General features: G+C 50.2%; 6 protein-coding genes across 6 annotated transcripts; 3 read left to right on the forward strand and 3 right to left on the reverse strand.

The window, feature by feature from the left end:
- Window positions 1–966: 966 nt before the first annotated feature.
- Window positions 967–4,823, forward strand: N7489_007324 (DEAD/DEAH box helicase; the record flags this gene model as incomplete). Its single annotated transcript, XM_056713074.1, has 2 exons — window positions 967–1,987; window positions 2,053–4,823. 2 exons carry the CDS (start codon window positions 967–969, stop codon window positions 4,821–4,823), a joined length of 3,792 nt encoding a protein of 1,263 aa, XP_056566789.1.
- Window positions 4,824–5,440: 617 nt separating this feature from the next.
- On the reverse strand, window positions 5,441–6,100 carry N7489_007325 (med21 domain-containing protein; the record flags this gene model as incomplete). Its single annotated transcript, XM_056713075.1, has 2 exons — window positions 5,441–5,998; window positions 6,059–6,100. The coding sequence occupies 2 exons, from the start codon at window positions 6,098–6,100 to the stop codon at window positions 5,441–5,443; spliced, it is 600 nt and encodes a 199-aa protein (XP_056566790.1).
- Window positions 6,101–6,244: 144 nt separating this feature from the next.
- Window positions 6,245–7,219, forward strand: N7489_007326 (uncharacterized protein; the record flags this gene model as incomplete). The annotated part of the gene is made up of 1 exon (XM_056713076.1): window positions 6,245–7,219. One exon carries the CDS (start codon window positions 6,245–6,247, stop codon window positions 7,217–7,219), a length of 975 nt encoding a protein of 324 aa, XP_056566791.1.
- Window positions 7,220–7,414: 195 nt separating this feature from the next.
- Window positions 7,415–8,118, reverse strand: N7489_007327 (kinetochore Spc24 family protein; the record flags this gene model as incomplete). The annotated part of the gene is made up of 3 exons (XM_056713077.1): window positions 7,415–7,592; window positions 7,646–8,043; window positions 8,092–8,118. The coding sequence occupies 3 exons, from the start codon at window positions 8,116–8,118 to the stop codon at window positions 7,415–7,417; spliced, it is 603 nt and encodes a 200-aa protein (XP_056566792.1).
- Window positions 8,119–8,373: 255 nt separating this feature from the next.
- Window positions 8,374–9,048, forward strand: N7489_007328 (mitochondrial fission 1 protein; the record flags this gene model as incomplete). Its single annotated transcript, XM_056713078.1, has 4 exons — window positions 8,374–8,389; window positions 8,451–8,469; window positions 8,545–8,638; window positions 8,719–9,048. The coding sequence occupies 4 exons, from the start codon at window positions 8,374–8,376 to the stop codon at window positions 9,046–9,048; spliced, it is 459 nt and encodes a 152-aa protein (XP_056566793.1).
- Window positions 9,049–9,838: 790 nt separating this feature from the next.
- Window positions 9,839–11,286, reverse strand: N7489_007329 (putative aminotransferase family protein (LolT); the record flags this gene model as incomplete). Its single annotated transcript, XM_056713079.1, has 2 exons — window positions 9,839–10,532; window positions 10,607–11,286. 2 exons carry the CDS (start codon window positions 11,284–11,286, stop codon window positions 9,839–9,841), a joined length of 1,374 nt encoding a protein of 457 aa, XP_056566794.1.
- Window positions 11,287–11,693: the final 407 nt, after the last annotated feature.

The raw sequence follows: 11,693 nt of genomic DNA on the forward strand, positions 1-11,693 counted from the left end.
CGGGGGTAACTAAGCAGTGGAGACCTCGGGTCCTCATATACCCATGTCACGCGTTTAGATGCATACAATATATGTACACTTTTTATCTCTTTTATATTTTCAACTTGCTTAGTGAACTCAGCTCTTCAACTTTCCTCCATTAAGTACTTCCAAGTTTCCAAGCCTCCATCACACTAATACAACCGTAAGCGCGCGCACTGATAAGACCTTATCGGCGGGTTTCTCCGAGGCATCGACTTCAACAACTTCGTCATTTCGAGTTTCCAACGGCTCGACTAAGCGTTCGACTAACTCGAGCAAAAAAGTCGCGCAAACTGAAGACCCCCGACTGAAACACTCGAGTTCAAGGACACTCCCCCGACCGACACAAGAGCTACCGACGGCCCTAATCACGGTTCCTTCAAGAGGCAAACGACAAGGCGCCGACTGGATTGCGACCAGCAAAACGACGTGGCTTCTAGGATATATACGTTGATGACCGAGACAAGAGCGCAACTACTGTTGCCCGCGCTTCTCTTCCATATCTCTCACTTTCAATGACGCCAGAGATTTCGCGACTCTCGCGTCTGGAAGACCTACCTTTCGTTGACCAAACCATTTCCTTTGTCACTCCGCTGCGACGTTGATATTTGATACTTGATACCAAGGCTCAAAAACGTTGGACTTGGTTGATCTGATCTCACAAGCAAAACCTACGACAAGTCAGACGGATAATCCATCGCAAATCGGAATCTCTCTTCCACGCCACCTGACCGCTGCGAATACTTCTCAAATTTAAGCTTGGACATAAAGCTTTCCATTCTGAAGGAACGCGGTCCTGGATTTCCATCAACAGCAAGTGAAACGAATGACCGGCCCTGTTGCCTCTCCCATTAACTAACTTTCATCAGTTCGCTTTCACAGCACCGCGCAAACTTGAATCCGACCAAAGCCTATCCCGGATTTTTCGATCAGAGATAATACATTATGGCGTCTCACGCTGCAATGCTCCTGAATCCCAAGGGTGCCAGACGACAAGCTCAAAGCGATGGTAATCCTCCCCTTCCTTCTTCCCCAGCGAGTGATTTGCCAACCATGGATGGTCCCGCTATGCCCCACGAGTCTCCCGTGAACAAATATGGGACTATAACTTGTTCTCCTGCGCTTGTTTCTCCTGGTTCCCCTGGTACCTCTTCTCGTGTTTCTACCCTCCCTTGCGTGGACACAACGGATACCTCGGCCATGTCCAAAGACCTTGACTCACCGGAGGCTCCTGTCCATCATGACACAGAAATGGATACTCAGCTTATGTCTACGGAAATCATTCATCCAGCTGAACCTTGTGTCTTTCCTGCCCCTCAGATGGATACTCCGGTTATGCACACAAAATCTCTTGGCCCAGCTGAGTCTCTTTGCCCTTGTCCTCCCAATTTGCTTGATCCATCTTCGAGTCTTTCTTCCCACAATTTATCCCCTCTTTCTACTCCGACAGACCCCATGGTTCTCGACTCCACGGATTCCCAAGGCTCACTTTTGGAAGGTCCAGGAAAACAGCAGGGGAATGGACCATCTTTTGCCTCTTCCATGGCTCCTGCAGGCACCTCAGCCGTTAAAGGCATTCGTCACCCAAATATTCACACCTCCCCAGGTGTGGCGTCCGGAATTTCGACCCCAGCTGTGAAGCCAGAATCAAATCTGACAGTGCAGTTCAGCACCACCCATGATGAAGACAACGACAGCGACACGAAAAGAAGCCACCGAGAAATGAGTGACGACGAAAGCATCGCCTACCGCCCCAACTTGATCGAAAATGTCTATGGGGTTGAAAAGCGGAAGAACCAACCGACAAAGAAAATAAAAACCGACCATAATGTAGAAGAGAATCCGAACGTGACGAAAGCGCCAGTCTCGATCTCTGGGGATAGTGGGCTTGGGAAGTGGATGAAAGAGGAGGATGTGAAATCAAGCCCAATTTCCACTACATCCAACGTGGTTGATTTGACAGCAGGTATGACGTTCTTTATTTCACCCCTTTCCCCTGATTTCGTTTGAATTTGTCTAATATTGTTCTAGATGGTGTGGAAACACCTAAGGACGATGACGACGTCCTATGCACCGGTTCAACGGATCTCAGCGCCCAGCGTGTCTGCTTCGGCACAGTCGAAAACGCAATGATTACCGCCCATTTAGTCCCCAAACCAGGACCCTCCATTGGCACCGACTATTCGCACGCTTGGCCAGCTATCAAATTAGAGCTGCGACGCCAGCCGGTGAAGGGCAATTTTCAGATTTACGTCGCAGACCCCCACGGTAAAATTTTCGGTACAATTGACCCTAAAACAGCACAAGGACTGTGTCCGCTTCTGGACTCCGAAACTCAAATTATCGAGGTGACAGGCTTGTTGGATTACCGCAGGACCTCGCCGAATGAAGAAATTTGGACTCCCACCTCTGCGCTATGGCGTGCAACCCTCAATATCTACGGCCAGAGAAAGCATGCAGAGGCTGTTGGCAAATTCCTATCTCACCGTAATGTCTGGCTAGGAACTCCGAATTCCGTGGACAAAGGAACTGCAGTGTTCAATCCACACGCGGAGACCCGACGCCAGCTTGCTGTCGCCAACAACTCTGGGCGGTCTCGCCCTGTGTCAACCGTCCGATATGAAGCGCGAACTGCCGAAGAGGCCAATGATGCAGTCATGAAGATGTTCGACCAGCTCGCCAACGCGAACGTTCCGACTATGGAGCCTTCTCATCATATCAACACACCATTGCTCCATCACCAGAAACAAGCCCTTTGGTTTATGACGGAGAAGGAAAAACCGCGCAAATTTGGCCGAAAAGAAGAAGACAACAATTCATTGTGGAGAATGGAACGTGCACCCAATGGGAGGACTCAGTACCGTGAGATCATCACTGGAATGATTTCAGAGCAAAAGCCCGAGGAGGCTCTAGGCGGCTTGTTGGCCGACATGATGGGCCTAGGCAAGACTCTGAGTATTCTTTCATTGATCACGTCATCGCTTGGATCAGCTGAAGAATGGACCGAGATGGCTCCTGATCCTGTCCTTGTTCGCCGAACTCCAGGAATTCGCAACACACGGACAACACTACTAGTTGTCCCGTTGAGTGCAGTGAGCAACTGGGTTACACAGATCAAGGAACATCTTAAGCCACGGTCCGTCACTTACTATGTCTTTCACGGTCCATCGCGCACCACTGATTCCAAGGAACTTTCGGAGTACGATATCGTTATCACGACATACAGCACCATTCTCAGCGAGATCTCGGGGCGTGGCGCCAAAAGTGGAAAACTTAGCCCTTTGACAAAAATGAACATGTTCCGGATTGTTCTCGATGAAGCTCATGTCATCAGAGAACAAAATACAGCACAGACCAAGGCGATCCTCGGGCTCAACTCTGAGCGTCGGTGGTCGGTTACCGGAACCCCAATCCAAAACCGCATGGAAGATCTTCTATCCGTGACCAGATTTTTGCGGATTGCCCCTTACGATCAACGAAGCCAATTTTCCCAACATGTGTGTAGCCCGGTCAAAAATGGTGACCCTAACGTACTTGCCAGATTGCGGGTTCTGGTGGATTCATTCACGTTGCGGCGCGTCAAGGACAAAATTGATCTGCCACCCAGAGAAGACAAAATCATCACTCTAAATTTCACCGAGCAAGAACAGCAATTGCATGATTTCTTCAAGGCGGAATCAAATGTGATGATGAGTGTCATTGCTGGTGAGGACAAACGCCAGATTGGTGGCCGGATGTATCACCATGTTTTGAAGGCCATGATGATTCTCCGTCAAGTCAGTGCACATGGGAAAGAGCTTCTTGACGTGTCAGACCGGGAAAGGGCCAAGGGATTTTCCGTTAACGACGCAATCGACCTGGAGGAGGGCGAACCGGACGAAACCCCAGCAGCCATAGACAAGAAGGCATATGAGATGTTCGCCCTGATCCAGCAAGCCTCCACCCCCCGGTGTGGAAATTGTAATCGGGAACTCGATGAACCTCTGAATTCGATGGGAGCTGTCGCCCGTGACTCTCCGATGGCCATTGCCCTACCCTGCTATGACACTTTCTGCCCCAGCTGTTTCTCTGGTTGGAAACCAGCATTTGATTCGTATCCCGACAACCAGACTCGTTGCCCCAGGTGCGACGGCTGGATCCACATGAAGTACTCGACCATCACACCTGCTGGCTTTGAAGAATATGAGGCCCAAAAGGAACGTGATCGGCAAACCCGCAAGCTGGGCAAGAATTTGGGCGAATACGAAGGACCGCATACCAAAACCACTGCACTAATTCACTACCTGAAGCAGAGCGTTGAAGACAGCAAGAATCTCGAAGGCCAGTCGCCTATCAAGAGTGTTGTGTTCTCTGCGTGGACCTCGCACCTGGATCTCATTGAGATCGCCTTGCAAAACAATGGGCTTGACGGGTTTACCCGCCTTGATGGTACCATGACCCTTGCAGCACGTACAAGGGCCCTCGAGGAATTTGCCAAGAACGACAATATCAAAGTTCTTCTGGCAACCATTGGTGCCGGTGGTGTGGGCCTGAATCTTACCTCTGCCTCGCGTGTTTTTATCATGGAGCCCCAGTACAACCCAGCTGCCGTCGCTCAGGCGATTGACCGTATTCATCGTCTTGGTCAAACTCGGCCCGTTCAAACCTTCCAGTTCATCATGAAGGGCAGCATTGAGGAGAAGATACTGGACCTTGCCAGGAAGAAGCAAGAGATGGCTGACACGAGCCTGAATCGCGTGAAGCAAGACAAGCGAGAGACCCAGGAGGCTCGCATGCGTGAATACCGCAATCTTTTCAAGTAATTTCTCTTCTCTTTTGTTTTTCTCGTCCCAGCTTTGCATGCTGCCATTCTTCGGTTCCTCATCCAGCCCTGCGTTTTTTTTTTTTCTTTTTTCTTTTTCCATTTGATTTTTCTGGTTTTCGGTTTTCGTTTTGCTTTTTTATTTCTGCCCCAATTTCGGTGGCTGGTTTCGTTTTATGATACCCGGAAAAGGAGAAGGCGTTAGTATTTATCATTACATCTTCCAAGATTTGATCCTCATGGTCATCTACCGGGAGTTTGCTTTCTATTCTTCCTTTTACGGCTCAGGTTAGCAGGTTAGCACGCTTCACACGGGCTCGCTTGTTGTAGCCATGGAAATCGTTTTAATATTTTTCTTTCTGGTGCATTCATTGCGTTAGACATATCTATACAGTAGATTGCAGATCTCAATGAATCCAGTTATATTTCCAAAACTAGGGTCATTTTTGTGATGTTGGGACCGTACAATGATGCCATCCTTTGGTATTCGTGAGACTTATTCATATGCCCATCACATAACGCCGTGAATATAGCAAGAAAACGAAAACCCGCGCCAGTCCTTTCTGTTTCCTATGACTCCGAAATTGTAAATGGGTATAGTCCTGAGCACATGTACAATCACTTTTGAGGGTACTCATCCCCATGGATACCCACAGCAACAGCGCCGAGAACATCCTCCAGCCGTGTCCGCAACTTTTTCAACTCCCGGACTTTCGCAGCACGCTCCTTCTCAACGCCTCTAAGCTCTGTCTCAAGTTCCCGGATTCTGGCCTCTTGCTCAGCTTCAGAGGCGCCAATCCCAGGAAGCACAGAGATGAGGTACTCGATCTGTTGTTCCTTAATGATAAGATCGCGTGCAAGTTCCCGCTGCCGGCTCGCAAATGTGCGGGGTGAGTCTGGTGCGGGAGGAAGGTTGGGATCTTGGTTTTCTGGTGCTGTTGCTGGTGCAGCTCCAGGTTGTTGAGGAGGCGCAAGCGGGGGTGATGCGTTTCCTGCAACGGCCGCTGCTCCCCCGGCCTTGTTTGCGATGGATGCTGGTACTGGTGGTGATGACTTGTTCTTGATGATTTTGGCTAGGGCTGGTGCTGCGTCTGGGACATTAGGCGGTGGTGTTGTGGGCGCATTGTCGTGGTAGGTTGTGAGATAGCCAAGTGTTGCGTAGAATTGTGTTGCGAGCTATTTTTGTTCGTATGGTAAGCAAGCGTTTGATGTAGGTTTCGGGGAAGTGGATTTTACCTGATCCAGACAAGTCTGGAGCTGCGTGAGAATATCGGCCATGATAGTGACTCGAAGATAAAATAAAAGAAGCTTGGAGTGGCTTGAGAAAGAAAAGCAGAATGTCTGGTCGAGCGAAAGAAGCGGAGCAAATGCGGAGAGGAGCTCCAATGCGGTGAGGCGGGCTTTTCATTCTCACATCACTCAATGCGCCTGTTGCGACTGCGCCATGGCCTTGCTGCCGGATACTCTCCCTTGAGACTCAGACAAAATAACTGCCGCTGCTTTTCCAGCTCCCAGGTGCGTCATGAGCTGACACCCTTCACTCGCCGCCTGTTCAAACTCCCCTCGGCCCCAGCTCCACCCTCGCAACACCACAATGACCTGACGACATTTCTCTCTTACGCGAACCATACTTCTCTTCCAGTGACGAGTACAGTACATGTCGGCACACTGTACGAGTATACAGTTCTCCAAACCTTACGTCGTTATGCGCTAAGCCTCGATCGCATCGGCGGTCGCGACGACGCCGGCATCGATCTTGTTGGCACTTGGCACCTCCCGGAGCGCGAGCGAGAGCGCGCACTTCGCGTACTGGTGCAATGTAAATCACTAAAGACCAAACTGGGCCCTAATGTCGTCCGCGAGTTAGAAGGAACATTCCGCCAGGCGCCTGTCGGGTGGCGCACCGGCGAGACGGTTGGTGTACTGGTGAGCCCACGCGAGGCAACCAAAGGTGTTCGTGATACGTTAGCTCGGAGCGCATACCCGTTGTTCTGGATGATGATCGAACGGGACGGGACCCTAAAGCAGGCACTTTGGAATGCCCGTGCAGAGGAACTTGGGGTTGGCCTTCTAGGTGTGGAAACGCGATATGGAACCACAGAAGGTGCCGATTCTGGCTCGGTTACAAAAGAAATGGTATTGACCTGGGATGGATGCGATATCCCCCATATGGATGAGGTGGAGAAACAGCTTATCGAGTTCGCCGAGCAATGGGTCGCATCCTGGGGTATGAACTTGTCGGAAATCCAGAAGGGGGAGCTGCTGGATGTTGCGGAAAGGGTCCTACCGCATGACGTTTCTGCTCAATTGCTTGATAGGACAATATCGGACGCAGAGCGGAAGAAGGTTATTCAAGCTTTACAAGAGCGGATACAACAGCAGCCGGCATCCGAGTGAACGCTCTACTACCTGAAGAATATGCTATATTCAGGTTGCCATATGGCTGGGAAGTATGAAGAGTAATTGCATGATTCATGACAGAAAATAATCCAAGGGTATAGAAACACAAACAGCGGTAGAAAGATACGGCTTCCAGCCTCCAAAAATAACGCCAGAGAGGATAGACGCCCACAGAACCATCTCTCGTAATGATCATCCTTGCATCGTTGACCAAAAGTAATTTGCGTAGAAGAAGCGGGAGAATTTTGGGTCGATATTGACGACATGAACGTCGCCCTTGCGGCTATTGCGAATGACCGCTCGGTTGAAGTTGCCTGCCTCATCGGGCTCGATATCAACACCGAGAGAACGGAAGATCTTGAGTCGTAGACTAGGTAGATATTAGCACGAGTATCAATCCAAGCCCGCGGGACAGGAACGCACATTGTCGCATCATCGGCCTCACGCTCGCGCCGCGTTGTTTCGTCGCCCTCGAGACCCTGGGATTCTAGGTCGACCAGTCTTTCCTTGAGAATCTCCAGCTCGCTCTCCAGCCGTTCGCTTTCAATTTCTAGTTCTGATGCAGCCTTGGCGATGCGAAACTTCTTGGTGTCTAACTCCACTATCTCCGCCGCGTGTTTGCCCGAGTCGTGCACGGCGACGGCTTCTTCATGCTGTGTAGATAGGGAATTCAGGTGTCGTGAAAGTTTCCGCATGGCCGCCTCGGCCTCGCGAATGCGCAAATCGCGCGATTGCTGGAGGGTTGCGAGCGAGTCATTGATGCGTGTGACGGCTTGTTTATCGGGGTGGATGTTAAAATTCCCGATCGTGTGGTGAATGAGCTGAAACCGTCAGTAAATTCCATTATTAGAGTAAATGATAGTACATACAGTTCCAGGGTCCTCGTCGAGCAACATGGTGTCGGTGGTTATAGATGTCAAGGTGGAAAGACGGTTGTTTGGGGTTTGTTGCGGCAGCAACAGCCACAGCACCGCCACATATGTTGCTCCTCCGCAAAGTGACGTTGCGCTTGTGATTTCTCGGTCCTCGCTTTTACCGTCTCGCCCGGCGCAACTACGACTCTTACTCTTGACAAACCGTTATCAAATCGTTGGAACTCTCCTTCTGGTCAATATCTCTCGGTCTAAAAGCCATCACATCCCTATCTCGCCATGTCCAACCTTCCATGTAGGTGGTTTGTTCCGACTGATGCCTGATGCTTGAAAACTGACTTGCCTCGTCGCTCCAGATGCCGCTGATGCGGAAAGGTTTGTTTTCCGCGAATAAACCACCGAAAGGAAATACCGGAGCCGTAAAAACTAACCTAAATACCACCGACGCAGTCCCTTGAAACCCGCCGAGCTACAGGTCCTGAGAGCGCAATATGAGAAAGAAGGCGACTATGTTGGGATCCAGACGAAGTTCAACTACGCATGGGTATGGTTTATCCAGCCTTGATCAAGCGTTCCCGCACTAACCGGCACTCCCCGCCTATGCGGGGGTTGTATTGGCTACAGGGTCTGATCAAATCCAACATCCGTTCCGAGCAGCAAGAAGGTGTTCGCCTCCTTTCAGAGATCTTCCGCGGAGCTCCGGAGCGTCGACGCGAATGCCTCTACTATCTAGCCCTCGGCAACTTCAAGCTAGGCAATTACGGCGAAGCTCGCCGATACAACGATTTGCTCTTAGAGAAGGAGCCCGCAAACCTCCAGGCTGCCAGCCTTGGGTCACTCATTGACGATAAAGTCGCCAAGGAGGGCCTGGTGGGCGTTGCGATTGTGGGTGGCTTGGCTCTCGTCGCGGGTGTGGTTGGTAGTCTGGTGGTTAAGGGAGCCAGAAGACGATAGACGTCTGTTGAAGATTGGCGTGGCCTGAAAATGCCATCACAGCCGAAAGGAGTGTCTTTCTGGAGTATAACCACCTATGTATATTCTTCGTGTGGGATCTGATGATTCATTGGCCGTTGGCGATTTCTTTTCTATTGTCGGAGCATCCGAGGGCGTTATTTTTGTCTCTACTCTCTATCTCTCTTTTTCTCTCACTTTTCCTAAGCCATCAGTAAGTAGGTGGTGGTATACTACATATGTGCCGATCGTACACGACTCTATTCATACGTGCATATACTAGTAGCAAAATGGTTTGGCCACATTCTTAGGTTGCTATTGATATTGGCTGCTTCGAATTCCTTTGCGACAGGCATGATAACTTTGGTATGTTTTTAAATAAGGCACATGGTTTAGAGGACCTTGGGACTGACGATGGTATATAGGAAGAACATGCACAACCCGCTTCTAGTATAGCGGAAGAAAGATAACATATTTTGCCATGTACCCCTTGCTAAAAGCCAAATTCCTTAACGAACGAGCAATAGTATTTAATCTCGGACCCCATCTTAGATTGCATCGCATGGAACGTATAGGTTGGCTCGAGTTTGTTATGAAGGGCGGTTCTCTTTGTCGTTCATACATCGGTATGGACTCTACGGACCTTCTCTTGGTACCCTTGGAGGTGAAGGCAGTATGACCCGTCTAGCTTTAACCTGGTAAGTGCTCCTGGCCCTCAAATGAATCACTTTATGAATGTAGTAATTATTTGCAATTATTGCTACTCAATCAGTGCTAAGTACAGGCCCCCAGATCAAGCCTTGAATTCCTTCTTCGCAACCCGCTCACAAAGGTCACGCAAGACAACCCCAACATATTCAAAATCACTTGTCTCCAGGTACGTCTGGCCACTCAGACGAGTCCATAGCCAAGGGCCGTGGCGGAAAACTGGCAGGAAAGTGTTATGCTTGCCCAGCAACTGCGTCTGAATCCAAGAAAATGCCTTAGGGGCGTCTTCCTCAGACAAAACGACTAAAGCAGTATGCTCCAAGGATTCGCCCTCTTTTCCGGCCGGGGCCACAGCAATAGGAAGCCGGACCGTAGTCATGGCACACTGGCGCATACGGCTCTCCTGGCCAGGCTTCAGATCAGGTTCTTGCATGACATCAGTACCGAGAATGGCAGCAACAGCATCTGCACCTTCATTTGCAACACGCTGGTTGTAGGCAATAATAGCGTCCTCGCCTCCGCAGACTTCGGCGCGGAACTTCAGCGCTGCCGGAACGCAGAGGTACGCGGAGTCATCACTGGTGGCAACAAATTCGAACAGTTGCTCGAAGGCAGTCTTTGTCACTGGAGAATTGGGGTCTTCCAACACCGAAGCCCTAGTCTCGGGAGAGTCTGGCGCTGGGATAAATCCCCAAGATGTTGGCATGGTGCTGCGCAGTAGATGTTGATTACGTCGGGGAGTATAAAGGACAGCACAGCTACGGGGTGTGTAGAGCCATCTTTATGAAGCCGAGTCAATATCCGAGGGTTTCTTAAGTTATTTAAAAGTAGGATGATGGGGGATGGTTCATACTTGTGACAATTTGATACGAAGAAATCAGGCTGTAGCTTCTCCATATCGAGGTGGATGTTCCCAACGCCGTGCGCAGCGTCAATGACACTCAAGATACCCTCTTCACGACAAATTGCAGTAATGCGTTCAAAGGGGAACCGCACACCCGGATTACTGACAATGGCGTCGAAGACACTGGCCCGGACTTTGAGTCCCTCTTCACGAGTTTGGCGAATCACCTCGCGGAAACGGCCTACCAGCTCATCTTCGGGGATGGGAAACTGGAAAGGCACTTTTCGCGATTGCAAAGAGGTATGCTCCTGTAGAGAGACAACACCCTTCTCAACAGCACCGTAGACGGGCTCAAAGTAAATGAGTGCCTCACCTGGTTGGAAAGCCAAGTTATACAGTACAGTCGCTACGCCTGTTGTCGCATTTTTAACAAAAACACACTCGTCTCGCTGAGCGTTGAGGATCTTTGCAACAGCCTCACGAGCTGTATCCAGATACTCAGCGTGCTGTTTGCGGATATATGGATCTGGCTGCACATCGGCGAGATCCATGAACGCACGCTGTGCGTCCTTAACAGGAATCGGATGGGCACCGAATGATCCATGGTTCAGGTTCTTATAGGCGGGATCGAACATCCAATGCTTCAGCATCGGCTTGCCAAAGGGAGTTGATTGACTTGTCACGGTCATATTGGGGGGATACAAGAAAATTTGATAATATAGTCGTGGGATAAGGTCTCACCACCGCAAGTTCAACGAGATGAAGAGAATTTAGAACACGAAATCGACGCGCAGTGACTCAATTTGGCTCTTATGATAACTTTCGCATTGCTCGAGACACGGAGAACACGGAGAGGGGTGAGTCACGCCGACCCCCTCTTGCGGTGCTACCCGGAGATCCACATGCCGCCGAAGGGCGTAGAGGTAAAAACATCGCCTGCAGGTTATACGAGGCTGAGATAGTAGGGATGTGCATGAGGCCAGGAATTATTTTCGGACTATGACAATGTGGCCTTTTGCCTACCACGAAAAGATCTGCTTTATAGCTCGTCCCAATACAATTGTAACATAGGTCGCACTTTTGCGTATTGGATTGA

Source organism: Penicillium chrysogenum, assembly GCF_028827035.1.
Source record: "Penicillium chrysogenum strain IBT 35668 chromosome Unknown utg000004l_segment0_segment0, whole genome shotgun sequence".
Classification (NCBI taxonomy): Eukaryota; Fungi; Ascomycota; class Eurotiomycetes; order Eurotiales; family Aspergillaceae; genus Penicillium; species Penicillium chrysogenum.